General features: G+C 40.4%; 1 protein-coding gene across 7 annotated transcripts in view; it reads left to right on the top strand.

Moving 5' to 3' along the window:
* Positions 1-23,365, top strand: part of FILIP1 (filamin A interacting protein 1) — a 315,951-nt gene that overhangs the window by 253,367 nt on the left and 39,219 nt on the right. For all 7 annotated transcript variants that reach the window (XM_062186381.1, XM_062186380.1, XM_062186377.1 and 4 more), the window contains one exon: positions 4,363-4,541. In XM_062186381.1, coding sequence (XP_062042365.1) covers positions 4,363-4,541 — 179 coding nt within the window. The remainder of the gene's footprint in view (positions 1-4,362; positions 4,542-23,365) is intronic.

The raw sequence follows: 23,365 nt of genomic DNA, 5'->3' as shown, positions 1-23,365 counted from the left end.
AGCTCACTCTCTCTTCCTCCCTCCCTCCCTCCCTCCTTACTCCTTTCCTTCCTCCCTCTCTTCTCCTTCCCTCTCCCTGTTTCCCATCCTCCTCTCTCCCTCTCAAATAAATTTTAAAAAAATTTTAGAGGATAGTAATTATGGGAAATAGCAAACCCTACATTGGATATGGAGGAGCCTGTTTGCACATAATATATTTACCCTCAATGAGTTACATTTGAAACACAACTGTAGATTTGAAACATAACTGTCACTGCAATGGTGACCTGAGTGCTTAGGTCTAATTTTAGGTGCTCTACTTTCCCACCTGCAGATTTTTTTTTTTTTTGACAGGCAGAGTGGATAGTGAGAGAGAGAGACAGAGAGAAAGGTCTTCCTTTTGCCGTTGGTTCACCCTCCAATGGCCGCTGCGGCTGGCTCATCGCACTGATCCGAAGCCAGAAGCCAGGTGCTTCTCCTGGTCTCCCATGCGGGTGCAGGGCCCAAGCACTTGGGCCATCCTCCACTGCCTTCCCAGGCCATAGCAGAGAGCTGGCCTGGAAGAGGGGCAACTGGGATAAAATCCAGCGCCCCAACCGGGACTAGAACCCGCTGTGCCGGCGCCACAAGACGGAGGATTATCCTGTTAAGCCACGGCGCCGGCCCCACCTGCAGATTTAAAGCTTCTTAGGTCCTATTTCTTTATTTCTGCCCAGGTCTAGGAAACCCATTTATTTATTTATTTGAAAGGCAGAGAGAGAGAGAGAGAGTATGAATCTTCTATCTCCTGGTTCAAACCCAAATGACTGCAATGGCTGAGGCTGGCTCAAGCCAAAGCCATGAGCCTGGAACTCCAACCAGGTCTCCCATGTAGGTGGCAGAGGCCCAAGCACTTGGGCCATATTCTGCTGCTTTCCCAGATGCATTAGCAGGGAGCTAGATTGGAAGTGGAGCAGCCAAAACTTAAACTGGGGGTGCTGGTGTTGCAGGCAGCAGCTTAACCTTCTGTGCCACAGTGACAGCCCCAGATCATATCTTACCCAAGAGCTACTCTTCCTCAGAACTTAGCCTTCCCTCCCATTTGAGCTTTATAACTCTTGAGGAACTTGTCCTGAGTTTTCAAGGCAACAAACATATTTTCTTGTGCCATAGCATTTCCTGCCATGGGAAGGCCCCAGCTGAGTTGTTCTTGTTTTTGTTATACTTTTAGCATCTTCACCAATTTCTTCATGTGATCCCCTTCTTCCTCTATTACTATGTTATAGATATCAGAATGTTTCCATTTGTTTGCTTCTGTTTCTTCTATGCTTTCAAAACCCAGACATTTGTTTCTCTAAGATCACCTTCCATATTCCATATTGTGTGGTCTTCCCCAGTGAGAGATGCAAAATCAAGGAGACCTGAGTCTGCTAAGAGTATTCTTGTTTAACACAGATCTTACCTCCTTTCCTGCCTTGAGTTAGGTAATCCTCACTAAGGGGTCTTTTCTTATCATACCACATCCACATTTGGACCTATCTGCTGTTGTCCTACCTGAGTCTCCCTTTGTTGTCTCATCTTTCCTTTGCAAGATGAGCATGTTTACTCAGATTCTGAACAATATTGGCAACTCCATTCATACCTTAAGGGAAGGACCCCAGTTGAGCTCATGAGACTATCTGCTTTTTAGTTGCTCTGGATCCTCAAATCCTTTGTAGAGAGTTACACTGCTCTGTTCTCTGGCCTCTCCTCGGGTCACTCATTGTGATTCAAAGATTACTGAAACACTTCTCTTTCCATAACTCTGCTTTTGAGAGTACTCTTTTCCTGTTGTATAAGTCCAGTTTGATCATTAATCATTGTATTTTGGGGCTGGCACTGTGGCATAGTAGGCTACGCCTCCATCTGCGACGCTGGCATCCCATATGGGTGCAGGTTCATGTCCTGGCTGCTCCTCTTCCAATCTAGCTCTCTGATAATAGCCTAGGAAAGCAGTGGAATATGGCCCAAGTGCTTGGGCACCTGCACCCACATGGGAGACCTGGAAGAATCTCCTGGCTCCTGGCTTTGGATCAGTGCAGCTCTGGTCGTTGTGGCCATTTGAGAAGTGAACCAGTGAATGGAAAACTTTTCTCTCTGTCTCTCCCTCTCTCTGTAACTCTACCCCTCACATAAATAAATTAAATCTTTAAAGAAAAAAATACCAACCTTGTATTTCGTATTAAGTGGATTTGTGTCGTCTCCAATTAGCCCTTTGCAGGTAACATAGGTAAAAGCACATCCTCAACCATGATACTCTTATCTAAATCAGAATGTAATTTTTCTTCTATCTCAAGCACTTCTCTACCAACTTGATTCTTTAGAATAAGACTTCCAGGAATTCTTTCCTTAGTAGATTTTTGGCCTTTGGGGTTAGGCTGATCTCATTCTGGTTTCCTTCAAAGTGGAAACTATATTTCAAAAGTAATAGGTGTCCATTCCAGTTTCACTGTTCATTAATCAACGCCATTCCTCCATGCTGAGCTGCAGTTTGGATGCTGACAACCTAAAGCCATTATACACAGTATATATGATTAATGAATTTCCAGAGCCCACAGTTTGTGAAACTGTCCTCAGAGTTTCTGGATAAGCCACCTAGACCCAAAAAGATCACATTTGTAAGAAAGTTGTGAGATGTTTTAGGGAGAATATTTCATAATATGAGCTATTCAGTGCAAAAGAGACATAAAAGTACATTTTGCCAATTCCTGATTATCTCAGATATTATCAGCCACCAGTTAACCTGGACTTCTCCACCATTCTCTGTCTGGTCAGTTGTTCCTAAACAAAGGGAGCAGACATATGGTAATAAGATACAGAGAATGAGATGGACACTATGGTATAGTGGGTTAAGATACTGCGTAGGATACTCACATCCCATATTAGAGTGCCTGAGTTGAGTAGCAGCTCCTCCTCTTCTGATCCATCTTCATACTAATGAGCCTGAGAAGACAGTATGGCCCAAGCACATGGGTCCCTGCCATCCAGGTAGAAGACCTGGATGGAGTTCCTGACTCTTGGCTTTCAGCCTAGCCCAGCCCTGGCTATTGTAGGCATTTGTGGAATGAACTAGCAGGTGGAAGATTCTCTCTGTCCCCTCTCCCCACCTTTCTTTCTTTCAGCCCTACCCCTCTCTCTCTTCCTCTCTCTCTCTCTCTTAATGTGCCTTTAAAATAAATAAATTAAAAAAAAAAAAAGACCACCAGGATGATGGTGGCTATCATGGTGGTAATGAATCAGGCTATCTTTTCTTTTGGGCCCCAAAAATGATCCATTCATGATTATTACATCCTGCAGTTAGAGACAGAATCTCTAATTCTCCTTAAAACTGAAGGACAAACAGAAAACTAAAGGGGAACAGCAGGGATGCTGGTAGCATGTGGGGCTTCTCCACTGGGTTTTAGGGATTTGGTTGTACATTTGAGAATGAGTTTTAGACACATCTGTTTCAATAAAGCAGTGGTTCTCAACTGGCATGGTGGCTTCCCTCCAGGAGATATTTGGCAATGTTGGGATAGTTTGATTGTCACATTTGGTGTTGGTGCTACTGGCATCTAGTAGGCAGAGCCCAGGAGTGTTGCTAAACATTTCCCTATGCATTGGACATTGCATAATGAGGGTGCTGATAAATATCTTCCAATGCACAGCCTCCTATAATAGTTACATGGCCTCAGCAGTGCCAATGTTGAAAAATGCTAACCTAGAGTCTAAAAGGGAGAGAGCAGAATAGTACTCAAAAGCTTCAGTATTGTAAGATTTGGTTCAACTTAACAATAAATAAAATGGAAATAAATTTTAAAAAGTTTTTCTTATAGTCTGGCCAGAGAAACAGGAACAAAAATCCCAGTAATAATATTTAATAAGGCCTCTTTTAGAGATATGTACTCTCCAAAACCTTTTCTACACTTAACATCTCTTGAGAAAAGAGGATTTGAATCCTTCATATACTTTTCCTGGAAATGCATGTAGCTGCAAGCCTTAGATTGTGATGATGATTACATCCCAGCAGAGAAGTCTGGTAGGTGAGCATGCAACTTTTCTGAGGGCTGTTATCTTCTTTCTCTCTGCATAGAGGACTTTGTGTTGTTCATAAAAAACGGGAAAGACTTTGTCCTCCTGAAAGTTTAGGAGCCATACAGATATTTACAGAAAAAGTGCCAAGAGGCCAGAAGTTACTGCAGTGTGATTATGACTAGTTTATAAAGCCAGCTGGCCTAGAGAAAAAGATGGAATGAGAGAAATGGCAAGGAACACCAGGCTCAATGTTTTCCCCATCAGGTAATAAATCACTAGACCAATGCAAACAAATTAGTCATATGCAAATGAAGGAAAATATTAAGCTCTTTTGCACATTTGCTTACTTAGCTGGACAGACTTGAAGAAAAACAGAAGGAAACCTACCGGCGAATGCTAGAGCAGCTGCTGCTGGCAGAGAAGTGTCACAGGCGCACCGTGTACGAGTTGGAGAACGAGAAGCATAAGCACACCGACTACATGAACAAGAGCGACGACTTCACCAACCTGCTGGAGCAGGAGCGGGAGAGGTAATTGCACACTCGTCACCAGTCACATCCAGATGCCTGCAGCTCTTTCACCTCTACTCCTCCAGTCAGGGCTCAGACTACCATACGGTGACACCACAGGCAGGTGCCCAGGGTCTACTTCTGTTTTCTCAATGGTTCGTGACCCTAGACAGGGAGATAGATGTTCCATATTATCTGAATATAATGAAGGTGCTACATTCCCACAGGATGTTAGAAGCTATAAAACCACAAAACTAGAAAGAAATCCAGGGAGCTTACATTTGAATTTGATCAGTAATACACCAATATTTGAAAAGCTTCCTGACAAATTGTCTTCCATTTGAAGTACTCTATTTTCTTTCTTTGAGGTGAAATCCTCTTTTCAGGAAAGCAAATTCTTGAACTTAACCATTGTAAATGAATGTAACTCATTCTTAAAATCCATGTAGAAAAATCTTAATGCTTGGCTATGAATTAATAAATTATTTGATGACTAGGATTGTCTTCTTTCTTTCTAACTTTCCTGCTTATTCTTAGAACAGTGTTGAAAAAACACTCACCAAACTAAGTCAAACGGAAACTGATTGTGTTGAGCTGTGATATCTATGCTTGTAGAGAGTTAGTTTTCTCAGGCCAAGAGTTGCCGCAATTGAAGCCAGAACCCCAAATGGAAAGTCACTGCAATGAACTCTTCTTTAAATTATTCTTGCCCTTCCCTTTCCTTCCCTCAGCTGAATGGTTGTGCTTGTGAATTCCAAAATCTTTGAAACCAATGACACTGGGAGTTTGAGTTACCAGGCACATTTGCTTCTGTGTTTAGGACTTGCAAACTGAGAGCCACTGAAGAACAACTTTCCCTATTTTGGCTTTAGTATCTATTTAGTTACAAAAAAGAGATCTGGTTTTCTCAGACTAGTTTATGTGCCAGGAAGAGCTATTCCAACAAAAGAGTAAATAAAAGCAAGAAGCAGAATAGGTTTGTGTTAGACAATTTTTTTATTACTGGTAATGTTTATTTATTATTGGACTTGGCATATGACCTTAGGGGAAGGAGAAGTGGAAGAGAACAATGGCTGAAGTGTTAAGTGCTGTATCCCTAAATTATGGTTTCTTTGTGCTTGTCTTAAGCTCAAGTAAAATAAGGTTTACTGGCTTCATGTTTCAACAGATAGATGATCTGATTCTACGTTTTTGGGTAACCAGTGATTATAAACCCCACTCCCTCAATCTCTGAGAACTTTCCAGCCTCAAGCTACAAATGGTGCAAATAGTGTTTTAAGGACAACATGAATAACATATATCACACCAGTCACCTGGTTTGGAACTCCTGTGTTGCAGAGTGATCAGGTGAAGAGTATCAACTTATTTGATATTGATTGAAAAATATCTGAAATCTAATCATTTTAAGGGGTGCCTATGTGAATTTTTTTCGATAGCTTTGTAAATGACTTGACCTAGAACCATATGTCTGTCTTTTCTGCATTTTCTGTCTAAGCTAAACACAAGAGGTGGTTTAAATGAGCTGTACAGGTACAGTGACTATACTTAGCCAGCTGTTCTTTTTGTTTGTTTGTTTTCCTAATTTTTGTGTTCTGTGAGAACAATTGAAATAATAACTCACATTAAGGAGCTTTATAGTTCACAGAGTACTTTTATATTCATTATATAATGAGCCAGTCCTAAATGTGTTTTCACTAAATCTCATATTGGTCAACCCTAGATACGTAATTCCAATCCCCTCCCTCTTTTGAAATTGTTTAATTTTATTAAAACAACCACAAAAAAAGTCTCTCCTGAGAAAAGCATTTTATAAAAAGTTTCAAAAATCAAAGCTAAAAGGATTTTTCTTTCAATTACCTTAAGCTTTTGATACTTTGATCAGCCCCACTGGGATAGTCACAAAACCTTCATGTTTTAGTAAGAATTCATCTTAGAGAACTTTGACTTTCACGTAACTTTCAAAGAAGGTTAAGGTTTTAAAATTATTTTTGACAGAATGGATTATACTTTAGTGTCTTCCCTCGCCCCGCCCTGTCAGTGTTTTCCTCAGCTCCATACCCTGACCGAGCACCAGTGTGCACGTCCAAAGCTCGCTTTGACAGACATTTTATTCTATATTAAACATCCTCTGTAAGACCCTGGCCACTCTAGCTGGCGTTTCAGGACTTCTGTGAGATCTGAGGCAGCCACGGTGACTTGGCTGGCCATGTTCCCGGGGCAGTGACGCCTTTAAGATTTTCTCAAAGGTCATGCCTGGGATTCCTGCTGTCCTTTGGAAACTGCCCTGCTAAATCTGCTTTGGGTTAAATCCTCTTTTTGAAGTAAGCGGTCATAATTAGATCTACTTATGGGAGCCGGCAGGATGCTGACCCGAGGCTTTCTTTCCCGTGGGCCGCATCGCTGGGGAGCCTCTCCCCAGCTCGGATCGCTGCCCCGAAGCCTCAGCCCACGGCCCAGGAGCTCTGGCGCGCCTCCGCCGGCGCCACGCGGCCGCTGCACCTGCCGGGAAGCCGAGCTGCAGCTCGCGAAGAGCTAGCATTTCTGAGCGCGAGCTGGAGTCGAGCGGGAGTAGGGAGTTCCAAATGCTTTCTTTAGTTCTTTGTTTTGCGCTTTCAGCCCTCTCTCGCAAAGTCCTTTTATGAGTAAAAATCGGGGCCAAGAAGTTTCCTTTTGAAACATTTCCCCCTCGTTTCCACTGAAGCGGAGAAGGAAGAAAATGAAGCTAAAATGGTTTTCTCCTTGTAATCTCTCTCGCATCGTCTCCCAAGGGGTGGGCGACTCTGCAGGCTGTCCCCACCCCAGATAGCTTTCAGATTTGCTGGTGGAGAGGTAAAGGCAAAGAATAGCGGGGCCGGCGGTAGTCTCCCCTAGCACCAGGAACGTCTAAGATCCATTGTCCATACTTGTGCTGCTCTCCAAGGATTTCTCACTCCGGAAAAATGGTGAAAAAGAATAAAAAGGGACTCAGGACTTAGAGAATCGGGAGCTGGTGTTGATAAACAATTGGGAGTGAGATTTTTTTTCTTTTCTTTTTTTTACCTAGAAACCTTTTATCTAAGGTATATAAACTTCATCATGCATTTCATATATACAAATTTAGAAAAATAGTGATTCTTTCCACCCTACCCTTCCTCCCACCTGCACTCCCACCATTCTTCCTTGTCCCTCTCCTATTCCCATTTGTATGTTTTACTAAGATCTATTTTCAATTAACTTTATACAGGTAAGACTAACCCTACACTAAGTAAAAAGTTCAACAAATAGTATGGAAAAAAAAAAAAAAAACCTGTTCCTCAGCAGTCAAGAGTAGGGCTGTTCAGTCATCACATCTCAAATTTCACGTCTATAGATTATCTTTTAGGTACTCTAGTTGCCACAGATTAGGGAGAACATATATTTGTGTTTTGGGAACCGGCTTATTTCACTAAGTATAATGTTTTCCAGTTGCATCCATTTTGTTACAAATGACAGGATTTCTTTTTTTACTGCTGTGTAGAAATCCATGGTATACATATCCCATGATTTGTTTATCCAGTCTTCAGTCCATGGACATCTGGGTTGATTCTATATCTTAGCTATTGTAAAGGGAGCTGCAGTAAGCATGGGTGAACAGATAACTCTTTCATATGCTGATTTCATTTCCTTTGGGTAAATTCTCAGGAATGGGATAGCTGGGTCATATGGTAGGTCTATATTCAGATTTCTGAGGTATCTCCATGTTGTTTCCAAAGTGGATGTACCAGTTTACATTCCCACCAACAGTGGATTAGGGTACCTTTTTCCCCATATCCTCACCAGTATTTGTTGATTTCTGTATAAGAACCATTCTGACTGGGGTGAGGTGAAGCCTCATTGTAGTTTTGATTTGATTTCCCTAATGGGTAGTGATCCTGAGCATTTTTTCATATGTCTGTTGGCCATTTGGGTTTCATCTTTTAAAAAAATGCCTGTTCAAGTCCTTTGCCCATTTTTAAACTGGATTATTTGTTTTGTTGTTGTTGAGTTTCTTGAGCTCTTTTTATATTCTCGATGTTAGGGATTAAGATATTTGATGAAACTAGGAAGCTGAAGCTCTGAGAATGGTTAAAAAAAATCTTCTCAGATCATCTTTTGTAAGCCCACAATCGACAAGAGGGCACACTGTGGTCCCAAACAATTAGTAGCTCAACCAAGGTCACACAATTCAGGCCACTATTGGGTAGTTGAGTAATTTGTACAAAATGGATGATTTTGTGTTTTCCTGTGTATGTGTGTATGTGTGTGTAGGCTCCATACCTCCATGCTCTTAAAATGACACAACATCTGAAAATGCAGAAGGAGATTATTATGAAGATATAGCACAGATGTATTAGGATCAGTGGTGTCTCCAGATCATCAAGGTCCCAAGTTTGGCAGTGGCTGTTGGAAGAACAGCCTAGCAGCTACTTTTGAAGCTGAATGTGAACAACACACATAGGGTTTTTACTTAGGTTGTATTCTATTTGGGGTAGTTTTGATGAGGTTTATGGGGGAGTTAAAGGCCTCCTCCAAACTTTCTGCTTAGTATTGCCACTGACCTAGACCCTATACATGTAAAAGCTGTAGATGTAGAAATTATTTTTCACTTTTCAGGAGTTCTTAGATTCATCTTGTACAAAAATTCCTCCAATTAAGTATCTAAAGTAGATAAATGTTGTCCTGGATTTCCTTTATTCTAAGATAACATTGTGGTCATAATTTTTTACCATCATTTACTGCATATTTGTTTTTATAAATAGCCATAGCCTCAAATTATAAAGAGAAAATAGGGAGGCATTTGGCCTGGTGATTAAGATGCTAGTTAGGATGCTTGCATCCCATATTAGAGTACCTGAGTTCAGTTCCCAGCTCTGGCTCCTGATTTAAGTTTCCTGCTTATGTAAACTCTGGGAGGCTGTGGCAATGGCTAAAGAGGTTGGGTCCCTGCCTCTCATGTGGAAGACAGAGACTGAGTTCCCAGCTTCTGGCTTCTGTCTAGCCCAGTCCCAGCCATGGCAGGCATTTGGGGAAGGAATCAGTGGATGGGAGATCTCTTTTTGTCTATCTCTCTGTCTCTGTTTCTACTTCTCAACTAAGAAATGTTTAAAAGTAATTTTAAAAATAAGGAAGGATTTTTTTAAAAAGAAAATATCATGAAAAAATGTATTGGCTCAATTAACATTATTAATGATGAAGATGAAAATATCATTCATTTCATTAAGAATGGGTTAAGAAAACCCCTTGTCTAAATGCTATATTCTGTTTGTCTACATTTCAAGTCAACTTGACCTTTAAAGGCATAATTCTGAGCACATGAGATCACCTTTAATGTTTATACTTTATTCCCTGTTTGAACTGCAACGCTTGTGATTTTTATCTTAAGCTTCACTAGGGACTGCTCCAAGATTGTCAAAACAGAAAGAACACAGTTACATACAAGATTTGTCTGGGACTTAAAGAACTATTTGGGGGGAATATGTGTGTGTGTGTATGTAAATGATGTAGGAGAGTGCTGTCTAAATCTTTCACTGCAGATACAGATTTTAAGGCTTTTGGATTTTTATAGGCTCAGCTGAGACTACATAAATAATGACATCATCATATAATATTGCAGCAGGGCTTCCAAGTGTAAATTCATTTTTTTTTTTCAAGTACAAATCAGCATCTCAAGAGAAATCCTTTAACTGGTGAAGCAGACTGTAGGAGTAAGCAGCTTGAAGAGAGGGGACGCTGTCAAGGTTGGGTATTGTTCCTTTGAAGTCATTGTGAAGGGGGTTGGGCTTTGGCCTGGTCTTCTGTGAGACAGCCTACACTACTATACTTGCATAAGTGGAGTCAGACACTACTACTTTTGAAAGTTTACTCTAGTGGACTAGAATCTTTGAAAATATTCTCAAGCTTCTTTACAGAAAAAGATTTGCATCTGATTCCCTGGCATTATATCCTTAAATTTCTTGGATTTAGTTGCCTTATCTCTAAAACATGCAACAAAATTGACTGCTTTCTGGTCACTCAAAGAATGAAAATCAAGTACTCTGCTGAGAAAGATTACTGACGCCATGTAGATGATCAAGTCTTATCCAAAGGAGAGTAATCAGCAGGTAGACCACATTAGCAGAAAACAACTGAGTCTTTTCTCTGTGCTTAGCACTCTGCTAGAGGCTGTTCAATAACAGAGTTAATTTTATTGACCCCTGATAAACTGGGCACATACACCACCTTATTTAATCCTTACAAAACACTCTGATGGGTAATTATTACCCCATTAGCAGATGGGGAGCCAGAGAGGTTAAATTCCTTCCACAAAGGTCTCTTGCCAACTTTTGGCAGAGTCAAGATTTGAAAAATAGCTTTCTGCTTCCAAATTCTTACCTTCTAAATGAAACAAAATGCCTCATTTCCCCAGTGCACAAAAGAATAGGTGTCTTGGTAAGTTGCCTGATAACTTGGACTGCACATTTATCCACTGTCAATATCCTGCCACCAAAAAAATTCCTGCTGATTGAGAGTTTTTAAAAAAGTGGAAGAAGTAGAATTCAGAGATAACATGTTTTACAATGGATTTTCCATAATAATACAGGATCAAACTCTACCTTCTGATTCCTCTCAATCTTATAATATGCAAATCCCAGTTACTACTGAACATGAGACTAAAATAAAGGAGGCTGAGACAGTAAGTTGTTACTTTTTGGGCACAGCTTAGGTGTATACTCAAGGATGGGTGGGATATGGTATAAAGGAAGTGATGTTACATTTTACTTGAAGGGATGGGGAATCAGAGTCACTTAAAAAGACAGCTTCTTGGAGTTGGGAGGTTTGGGTAGAAGAGTTGATTCTCTTAAAAGGCCCCGGATGTTAACATATCTGTTCTCAGCATGTGGAGCTAGAAGCCTATCACTATCCTAGATTGACATACTCTAGATTAACTATGAAAGGGCCCATTAAAAATGTCCTTTAGGTTCATTTCATCAGATCCTGGCTATACAAAAAGGTGGTGGTAATAATTTTCTCAAGCTCCATTGTAGTATTCTCAAGGTCATTGCACTAGGAGCCTCTGATCTAAGACTCCTTAGAGTCTTAGTAACGTAATTTTAATAAGGATGCCTAGGAAAATGGGTTATCTGATAAATAAAATTTTATAATTAACCAGTAATTAATTTATTTTTACTGCTATAGAAAATATTGGTCAAAATGCATTTTCCTTTCCTCTAACTTTTTTGTAAAATACTCCAAAATCCAGTGAAGTCATATTTGATGACTAAAAGTCTTGTACTGCTGCTCTCTGGGTGACTCCATATCTTAAAACACTTGAGCCTATCAGATTGTATTTAAGTCTAGATGTCAGTTGTATGCTTTACTATGCATAAAATTGATGAAGATATTTTCTAGAACTCAGGGCTTAACCTGTATAACTGAGAGTTTTAGTTAATTAGATTAAACATATTTGAACTTTTATATCACCACCAACTGCAGGAATGACTCTATTGATATTATACATAGGGTTGGGTAACAATCAAAGGAAATAGTCCACGAGAAAGGAAGAGCATTGAAAGGAAAAGCTTGAGAGAAAATGCCACTCACGTGGCATGAGTGGTGGAGACTGCTACACTGGAGAGAGCATGCTTTTTCTACCAGGGAGAGCTGAAGTTCAGTTGAAGCTGATTGATCCCATTTTGGATTGGAGGCCCAGTGTCACCACTTCTGATATTTCATTTCTGATCTTAGTAAGATAATCTAGGATTTCAATGCTCTGGAGGCTGGCATTCTGAGATCAGGGTGCAGGTGTGGTCAGGTTCTTCTGAGGCTTCCCTTTCATTCTGAAATACAGTCACATTGGGGATTCAGACTTTTTTTTTTTAAGATTTTATTTATTTATTTGAAAGAGTTACACAGAGAGAGAAGGAAAGGCAGGGAGAGAGGTCTTCCATCCGATGGTTCCCTCCCCAGTTGGCTGCAATGGCTGGAACTGTGCCAATCCAAAGGCAGGAGCCAGGAGCCTCCTCCGGGTCTTCCATGTGGGTGCAGGGGCCCAAGGACTTGGGCCATCTTCCACTACTTTCCCAGGCCATAGCAGAGAGCTGGATAGGAAGTGGAGCAGCCAGGTCTCGAACTGGAACCCATATGGGATGCTGGCACTTGAGGCCAGGGTTTTAACCCGCTGCACCACAGCACCAGCCCTGGGGAGTCAGACTTTAACATACGAATTTGGAGGGCACATGGTTAATTGCATAGTAAAAATAAAAAATGGCAAAATGTGTTGTTTCTCCCTACAGGAATTCATGAGAAATAGAGGAAAAATGGCATCTGGTATGTCTGCTTGGAGACAGCTTGATAGAGCCTTAGTGTCCTGCAACACTAAAGGCTATGGGAATAGCTGGGGCAGGGTTGGGCATGAGGACAAAACTATGACTATCTAGGAGCAGCAACCTGAGCAGATTGACAGTTGAGGTCACAAGGTGCCTTTCAAAGGTTGCTGGTGTGACAGGATGATGACCAGGTGACCCTCCTTTCACATTCCTAACAGTCCCAGAACTTAGTCCCAGCTACAGAAGTGGGGTCTTGAAGACCTAGAACTAACTCAGGGAATCCTGACTTGACTGAAGAATCTGAATTTTCTAAGGAAACTTCAATTTGAGTGAGTGTAACCAGAAAATAACTATGATAAAGTTTTAATCACCTATGGAATGGGAGCCCATAATAGAAATCACATATAAGAGACATTGAAAAATGAAGAAAATTGTATTTCTTGTACATATGAGTTTGAGGCCTGTAAATAATACTCCTTTAATTAGCAAAATAATCCATATATGTGCCAAGGAGAAATAAGATGATATTACAGGTGATTGTAAAGTACTCGTGATAAGCTGACAGATGCAACCACCAAAAGATCATCTGAGCTAAGTCCAAACCTTTCCTGATTACTCTAGCTATGTGGTACGATCCCCCACAAAATCTGCCTTTTCTTAGTTTCCTGAATAGGAACTAGAGAACTCTGAATTTAAATCCAGACTCTGCCACTTTTTGCTTTTTGACCTTGGATAAGTTATGTAACCTTTCTGTTTCTTGGTTTGTTCTATAGGATGGGGATATTGGAGTGCATATCTGATAGAATTCTGCTTTGAGATAATAAATATAAATCCCCTGTATATTCTCTACAAAGCACAGTGTGTACAAGGCATTTCAAAGAGTTCATGGAAAGTGTGCACAATTATATTTTAAATCCGTTTTCCCATGAACTGTTTAAAGCTCCCTTGTAATTCCTAAAAATGATAATTTCTTCTGTTCATCTGTATATTAAGCACTTGAAGGAAAATTGTATGTTTCACTAAATCACAGATTACATTTTATTAAACCCAGGTATTTTGGGAGATTTGCCATTAAGTTTTACTAAACTCAGGCATTTTGGGAAATATGCAGAATTGGAAAAGTAAACTCTTCTATTGCTTGAAAATAGTTATTTTGTATTTAATTGTAGGTAGACTCAGGATCATTGGAAACCTACTATTCACAATAGAGTAATCAATAAAGTGAGGTGGCAAGCAACATACCTACATAAAATCAGTGTTAAAAATCAATACTTCTGGTGCTGGCTGTGGGGTATAGTGGGTTAAGCTGCTGCCTACAGTGCCGGCATCACATATAGGCACTAGTTTGAGTCTTGGTTGTTCCAAGTCCCATCGGCTCCCTGCTGGTGTACCTGGGAAGGCAGCAGAAGATGGCCCAAGTCCTTGGGCCCCTATGCCCACATGGGAGACCCTGAGAAAGCTCCTGGCTCCTGGCTCCTGGCTCCTGGCTCCGGTCTGGCCCAGCCCTGGCTGTTGTGGCCGTTTGAGGATTGATTAAATGGATAGAAGACTTTTCTCTCTTTGCCTCTGCCTCTTTCCCTCTCTGTAACTCTGCCTTTCAAAAAATAATCTTTTCAAAAAAATCAATATTTTCCATTTTTCCAAATAACAAAACAGTAAATTATATTAAAAATAATCTACCCAGGAATAAGCTTACCATTACTAAAGATTTATATAAAGAAGCATTTAATGTTACTTAGAGACATTAAAATGACTGACCCATGGAAAGGCTTACCATATTCTAGTACTGTAGGACTCAACATTATAAAGATGCCAAATCTCCCTGTATTAATCCACAAATTTAATGTGATCCTCAAAACTTTTTTAATGTATGGGAATAAATTAAGTGGTTCTAAATTTCATGTTAAAAATATACAAGTGTAAAATTGGGATTTGGCACAGTGGTGGTTAAGATACTGCATGGGATGCCCACATCCCATATGGAAGTAACTGGGTTCAAGTTCTGGTTCTGTCTCCATTTTTAGCTTCCTGTTAATGCTTGCCCTGAGATGCATTGGTCATGTGTCAAATAGTTGATCTCAGCTACCCATGTGCCAGACCAAGATTGAGTTCTGGACTCCTAGCTTTGGCCTGGCCTACCCTCTGGATGTTGTAGGTATTTGGAGAGTGAACCAGCAGATGGCACATCTCTGTTAAATAAATAAAAATTGAAAAAATACACACAAGCAAGAATAAATTTCGAAGATGAAAGCTGTTAGTAAAGAAATTTCTTGCAGAAACAAAACTCATGTATAAAATTTTTCTCCATTTATTTCATTTGGGGGGTGATGGGTGGGGAAGAGAGGGAGATCAAGAAACAGAGTGTGTTCCCATCCATTGGTTTGTGCAGGGTCTTAGTCCACCTGTACGAGGATGGACTGGGCCCGAGGAAAGGTAAGTGCACCGCTCACCCGTTCCCCAGCCTCCCTTGTTCCTGGAGACAGTCAGACACAGTGGGGAGTCAAGTCAACCAAGAACCCATTTATTTCATGCGTAACAAAGCCTTTTACAGTACAAAACTGCAGAGTCATTGGGGCAGGGCATAAGAACCAACCAATCACTTAAAGGGTCACTTTATGGGGTGATTTCTATAGGACTAGCCATATGTCTATACACTTGCTATCAGTTGTCGTCACTTCCCTTGATGTTGCACAGCCAATTAGCTTTGGTGGTAAACAACTTTGTGTTCCACCCATCTTACTTCCTCTTGGCGCCATCTTTGAATTGTCTCTTGTAACTAATTTCCCCACAGGTTTGCTCCCAAATGCTCACAAGAACTAAGGCTGGGCCATGCTGAAGTCAGGAGCCAGAAATGCAATCATTATCCCCCATGTATGTGGCAGGGATCTAGTACTTCCCAGAGTGCACATTAGGAGAATCTGGAATTAGAAGCAGACCCAAATCTTAAACCTAGGCAATCCTATATGGAATGTAAGCATCTCAAGTAGTGTCTTAATCAGTAGGCCAAACACTTGTCCCCAAACTAATTTTAACCTACAATTTGTGAAATAGTGTAATGTTCAGTACATGAATACTCAGATTGGTCAATAGAACTGATAGAATTTCTGGAGTTAGAATATACTAGATTTAAATATTTCAGTGTTTTTTAAAGATGTTTCTTAAAACAAAAAACAAAACCAGCCTGAGTTGTGATATAATGAGTAAAGCTGCTGCCTGCAACACCAGCATTCCATATGGCATGGGAAAAGCAGCAGAAGATGATCCAAGTGCTTGGGCCTCTGTTACACATGTGGGAAACCTGGAAGAAGCTCCTGGCTCCTTGCTTTGGCATGGCCCAGCCATAGTCATTATGGCCGTCTGGGGAGCAAAGCAGTGGATACATTTTCTTTCTCTCTCTCTGCTACCCCCTACTCTGACTTTCAAATAAATAAATAAATCTTTAAAAAAAAATAAATAAAGATGTCATTCCAAATCAGCAGAATGGTCATTTAACAATGGCTATTACAGTCATTTTTATGGATAGTTCAGAACATTTATTTGTAAACATGGAAAATAACTGACTATATTTTTTAGTCAGGGTCATTTTCCTGTAATCTGATCTGATTTCTACCATTTCAGGAGAAATATCTATAAATTTGCTGTGATTCATGCCAGGAGAAAATTTAGTATTTACTTTTTAAGTTTCCAAAAGATTGATAAATCTTGGGTAATAAAAATTGTATTTAAGGCATAAAATATAATTGTGAAATATACTGCTGGAAAATGATGATTTACTTTCTACAGAAAAAAGCAGTATTATGATTTTTACTAACATGAAATTTTATGAGACATAAACTATGGAGTAACTTATAGTTACTTATAGTAACTTATAGTTACATCCTTTGAAAGAAAAAATGTTATGATCATTTTGCAAAGGTCATAAATCTACTGCTATATATTCCATAACTTTGTATATTATAAAATTAATACAAAGAAGTAATAGGACATACTGTATCCTGAAAAGAATAAAAATATTGAACACAGCTTGGACTGATTTATTAGAATTACCTGGAGAATAGTAATTTTCTTTCCCCAGATTTTGTATGGAAGAAACTTCTTTAGATGAGAAACAAAGCTAACCTAAAGAACTCTATCTCATAGTCTACCAAGTTGAGGGATTTTGCCAGGCATGTATTTTTCATAGAAGTTATTACATAAAGCTAGTGGAATTTAGATGTAAATTTATTTATTTAGCAAGTCTAGTATGGATTTACCATATAATATTTGGATTAAAAAGTTGATCTGAGTGATATAGTATATGTTTGCAAATGAAAATTTTTGCCTATTTTCGACTATGAATCAGGAAGTAGAGTAGATTAGAAGTTTTAGGAAGCACACAATGAAAACCCTTAGGAAATAACAAGCAGTCCAGCTAGAATGATGTTAACAAATTTTTAGTCAAATTACAGCCTCAGAGACTACCTAAAAAACAAACATAAAGCCAGTGAATAACCTTGTGCTTTGTTGTGCCAATTTTTTTTATCCTTTCTAATCTGTCAGTGCAGTTGTAATCCAGGCAATTGTAATGCCAGGCAACTGATTCACTCTGGCAAACATTCTTTATATTCAAAAATGCAAAAACAACGTTTCCTATAGTTTTCATAGTTATTTTTGTGTGTGTGGGTTGAAGCATTAAAGAGATGCATAAGTTCTACAGAAAAAAAAATAACTACAGGTTATAAGAGCAACTACATTAAAACTGAAAATTTACAGCATCTATTTGGGAATTTTTGTCCCCAAATTCCTAACTAGTTGGGTTGAGTTTTAATTGAGCTTCTGACTTGTTTCAGTATCATGGACCAAATCAGGTATGTGAAAAAAATCATGTGTTGAAAGTGATACATGGTATTGTTCTGGAATAAAACTCTGGGAATGCTGCTTTAAATTGGCAGCCATTTGTCACCGCAGTAAACCCCAGGGAAGTGTCAGTTTTGTACATATTCATACGTCGAGAAAGACTTAAAAAAGGAAACCACTGGAAAAACTATATTGTCTCTTACTACTGGAGTGAACAACTACATCACTTTTATATTTTTTACTTTTTTTCCAGGGTGGAAGAAGGTATTCAGATAAGCATTACAAATTCTGGACTCCAGAGAGGGAGTTGGAACTTGGGAAGTTAGTGTTTTCTATGATTGGACATTACTGCTTTCTGGCTTCTTGACCACATGTGCACTCTTTTTCCAAGAATGCTTGTGTTTGGAAAGTACTTCATGGTGGGGAAAAGTTTGAACAGAAAAGATTAATCGAAGGTTGGGTCTTTCATGCTCAGTGCATAACATAGTCAGCTCTTGGTTGTGAACTCTTAGCCAAGGAAACTATTTAAATGATATTCAAAGACTGGAAATGAGTTTCATCCACAAGTAAACTAGAGATCAACTTAGACTTAACTCATTCTCCTTAAGTTAAAAAATGCTGTGCCTTAAGGATTTTCTTTATAGCATTTTCCGCATAGCTCCTAATATTCTGTAAGAGTTTGCAAGAGTTATTTTTATGTATTTTATTCTTTTTTTTTTTTTTGACAGGCAGAGTTAGACAGTAAGAGAGAGAGACAGAGAGAAAGGTCTTCCTTCCGTTAGTTCACCCCACAAATGGCCGCTATGGCCGGTGCGTTGCTGCCAGTGCACTGCACTGATCCGAAGCCAGGAGCCAGGTGCTTCCTCTTGGTCTCCCATGTGGATGCAGGGCCCAAGCACTTGGGCCATCCTCCACTGCACTCCTGGGCCACAGCAGAGAGCTGGACTGGAAGAGGAGCAACGAGGACAGAATCCAGCGCCCCAACCGGGACTAGAACCTGGGGTGCCGGTGCTGCAGGTGGAGGATTAGCCAAGCAAGCCGCGGCACCGGTCTGTGTTTTATTCTTAAATACTTAAGGAAGCAGATGCAGATGACCTGAAGTATGAAGGAAACTGGAAATGATGGACTAGGGCTGCTTCACATCCAGTGTGCTCTCAGAAGGGAGAAACACTCTGGTCTACCAAATCTCTGTCATTGTTTACAGTGTCACCAACCCTGTGTTCTAACCATGGACATGTTCATGCTTTCGCCCATTTATCTGTAGCCATCATTCCTCCCTCCAATACTCTCTTCTTGGCTCGGTCTTCCAATTCTCTCACATCTGTCCTGGAATCTGTAACATGCTCTAACTTTTGGATTATATTTCTCTGGAGGAAGAAAGAATTACTGTGTGCAGAACTACTGCCCAGACTTCATAGAACATTTCGCAGTCTTCAGGAAGAGATCCTGAAAGAGCACACTCCTTCCCCAACTAAGGATGCAAATGTAGTGCTTCTAGCACATCCTATGATGCACTTACTCCTGTCTGCTTACTCGGGTCTCCACCTCCCTTCCCCCCCGACTCCTCCCCTGCCCAGTCCAGCCCAGCCCAGCCCAGCCCAGTGCATCTGCCTCCCAACATTCTGGATCACAACTTCTTATACTGCAAAAACTGTCTCCTGAGGTGGAAGCACACTGAATTGGCAAGCCCAGGGATGATCACCCACACATTGAGAAACTTCCCACTTGTCATATGCTAAACTAGATCTTTTTCATAAATGTTCAGGAATCATGTCCTTGTTATCTCTTCTTTCCTAATCAATTTGGATAAGGATCAGTTGTAAAAAGATTTGGTTTAAGAGTCACTAGGTCATGTCATAATTCTCAATAGCAACCAGATGCTTAAAGGATTGATAGGATCCTGAACACTATCTCTAGGATTTAATGCTTTAAAATCTGATTTCCAGTGGACTTAGGACTCAGCCTGCAAACCCATGTTCCGAATAATACTTTCCACGTGCATACTACATTGGAGTACACATTTCAGTTAATACATGTTAAAAAGTTTAAGAGAGACAGCCCCCATTTGTTTGTGCATGATTCATAGGAAAAAGTTACTAATCCTCCTTAAATGGAAATGTTTATTTAATTCATTAAGTAAATGGTAATTGAGGAAATGTCCATTACTGGCCAACCCATTTGGATGCTTAATAGGCTCCTCTAACTTCATGTGTCCAAAATAGAACTCTTGGTTACTTCCTGCATGTCTGTTCCTCTCAGTGTGGCTATTTCAGTTAATAGTATTCACCTAAGTATTCCAACTAAAATCCTAGCAATCTTTAATTCTTCTTTCTTTCTCAACCTTCCAAAGATAACCATCAGTAAGTAGCATTGATTCTACTTCCAAATTATTTTTGGAATTTATGCATTTTCTTCTAAAACCACTGCCATTGCCCTAGACAAAGATTAAGACTTATTTGAGCTACCACCATGTTGTTGGTCTAGGCCATTACAATAGTTTTTTTTTTTCCTGATAACTTACTTCTATTCTGGTGCTCCCTGCCCCCAAATACATTCTGTACAAATTAGTCATAAATCAGATCCTTCAGAATAACATCCAAATTCTTACCATTGTGCGGTAAGTCAAGCCAAGTAAACTTGCTTGTTTTTTTGTTTCCAGTTGTCAGATCTTACTAAGGGATAGTGGTAACTCATGAAAAATGATAGGTCACAATAAATACAACTCTCAAACAGCATTTTGCCCCACATTCAGTTTTTAGCAGGCAGTAATCAGAAGCTTGAAGAAGTTTCAGCACTCTGTAAAAAAAATGCCCTCAAATTCCTCACATGAAAGGTTTAATCAGGCAAATGCAGCATTGTACAGTAGTCCCCCAGTGAATACTTGAAACTGTGGCTAGTACTAAACCCTATATATACTGTGACTTTTCTTATTCATACATGTCTTTGATATTTATTTATAAATTAGGCACAGTGATATATTAATAATAATTAGTAATAAAATATAATGATTAAGGTAATATAAAATTATTTAAAAGTTATAGAATGTTTATTTCTGGAATTTTCTATTTTTTTAAGATTTATTTATCTGAAAGAGTTACACAGAGAGAGAAGGAGATGCAGAGAGAGAGTGGAATTTTCTATTTAATATTTGCAGACTGCAGTTGACTGCATGTGACTGAAACCGTGGATAGTAAAAGTAATGAAGGACAACTGTACTAGCTAATTTTCTGGTTGGGTCAAGTGATGGAATCCTCGCCTAAGCTTGGGGGACAAAGGACCAAATGGAGGTCTGGACTCAGAGCGATTCTCCTAAGGACATTCGCCTGCTGGCTCATAGGTTGCTCTGCCCCACTCACACTAGGTGGAGGTGCCACTTGTCTTGAATCACTTCCTTCATCAGTAATCAGTAAAAAGTCTGTTTCCAACATCTCTTTTGCTAATCTGAAAACCCTGCCATGCACATTGAAGCCCTTGTGTCCTTTCAGAGTGATTTCTCTAGTACATATTCTGGGCAAGGATACTTCAAGTATTAACTACTTCTGCCAGTCATTTGAATAGAACAACTCATCCCTCCCTCCTTTGCTGTTCATGCTGTGATCATACTGGCCTTCTCTCTTTGCCCGGAACCTCCCACACTCATTCCTAACTCACTGGTACCCTGTCTGGTACTCCCAATTTGTGCTTTTGCGTGGCTGATTCCTTCTGTCTCTACTGTCACTGCATTAGGGAAGATCTTTATAGAGAAAAACTCTCACCATCAGGTCACCTGCTTCAAACAACACCCTGCTCTCTTTCCCCCGGGGCACTTATCACTAGGATGTGAGCTCCAGTAGGATAAGGACCTTGTCTGTTGTGTTCAAACCATCTCCTCAGTGTGATTCTTGGTGGGCAACCAACTACATATTTGGTGAATGAACAGTGAATAAAAGATACTTCCTGAAGACAGACCAGAAAGATGTGACCCTGGCCCTTCAGGATCTAGTAGTGGGATATTTCTTTCTTTTTCTTTTTTTTTCTGACAGGCAGAGTTAGACAGTGAGAGAGAGAGAGAGAGACAGAAAGAAAGGTCTTCCTTTCGTTGGTTCACTCCCAAAATGGTTGCTACGGCTGATGTGCTGCACTAATCTGAAGCCAGGAGCCAGGTGCTTCTCCTGGTCTCCCATGTGGGTGCAGGGCCCAAGCACTTGGGCCATCCTCCACTGCACTCCTGGGCTACAGCAGAGAGCTGGACTGGAAGAGGAGCAACCGGGACAGAATCCAGCGCCCCAACCGGGACTAGAACCTGGGGTGCCAGCGCTGCAGGCGGAGGACTAGCCAAGTGAGCCATGGCGCCAGCCTAGTAGTGGGATATTTCTAACTGCTATGATCTGAAGGAGGGTTGTGTCACCATTTAAACATCTCCTGTAGAGTCCTAGAGAGGCTCCTCATAGTAATGTCATTTAGCCAGGAATGATAATTAATTATGATAAAAAAAAAAACAGTCACTTTAAGTGAATCTTAACAGTGGGAGTTTAAATCAGTTTTGAATATAGGCACTTAGCGGTATTAAACAGAGAGGGAAGAAAAAACTGAAACGTCATTACTATTTTATTTTTTAAGATTGATTGATTTATCTGAAAGGCAGAGTGACACACAGAGAGAGAATCTTCCATCTGCTGGTTCACTCCCCCAAATGACCGCAACAATGAGGGGCTGGGCCAGGCCCAAGCCAGGAGCCAAGAGCTTCCTCCAACTCTCCCATAAGGATACAGGGGCCCAAGGATTTGGGTAATCCTTCACTGCTTTCCCAGGCACATTAGCAGGGCCCTAGATCGGAAGAGGAGCAGCTGGGATTTGAACCAGCACCCATATGGGATGCCAGTGTTGCAGGTGGTGGCCCCATATCATTACTTTAAAATTTTTTTTTAAAATTTTTCTGAGATTAGAGTTACTCATAGAGAAAGGGAGAGATGGAGAGAAAGATCTTCCATCTGCTGGTTCACCCCCAAAATGGCTGCAATAGCCAGGGCTGAGCTGATCTGAAGCCAGGAACCAGGAGCTTCTTCCTGGGTCTACCACGTGGTTGGGCCCTCTTCCATTGCTTTCCCAGGCCATAAGCTGAGAGCTGGATCTGAAGAGGAGCAGCCAGGACATGAGCTGGCACTCAAATGGGATGCTGGCGCCACAGGTGGAGGATTAGCCTAATATGCTAGGGCACCAGCCCCTGTATCATTATTTTTATTTTTATTTTTTTAGAAGGCTTTTATTTAATAAATATAAATTCATAGGTGCAACTTTTGGAATATAGCAGTTCTTCCCCCCATACTCACCTTCCCACCCCCAAACCATCCCACCTCCTACTCCCTCTCCCATCCCATTCTTCACTAAGATTCATTTTTAATTATCTTTATTGTTTTGTTATTTTAAAAAGATATTTTCTAAGAAAATAAAACATTTCCTCATGTTATGATCAGTTGTCTCTAAATATGGATTTAATATGGGTTTTAATGTAATCAGTGCTTCCCTGGGACTGTAATTCAAGTTTAAGCCACCAGAAGCAGACTGAATGCAAGATACAGATAAAATTATATATATATAAAATTAATCTAGGGCTGGCGCCGTGGCTCAGTTGGTTAATCCTCCGCCTGCAGTGCCAAAATCCCATATGGGCGCCAGTTCTAGTCTCGGTTGCTCCTCTTCCAGTCCAGCTCTCTGCTGTGGCCTGGG

Source organism: Lepus europaeus, chromosome 3, assembly GCF_033115175.1.
Source record: "Lepus europaeus isolate LE1 chromosome 3, mLepTim1.pri, whole genome shotgun sequence".
NCBI lineage: Eukaryota > Metazoa > Chordata > Mammalia > Lagomorpha > Leporidae > Lepus > Lepus europaeus.
Note: the sequence above shows the minus strand (reverse complement) of the source record. Positions and strands in the feature narration are given on the sequence as shown.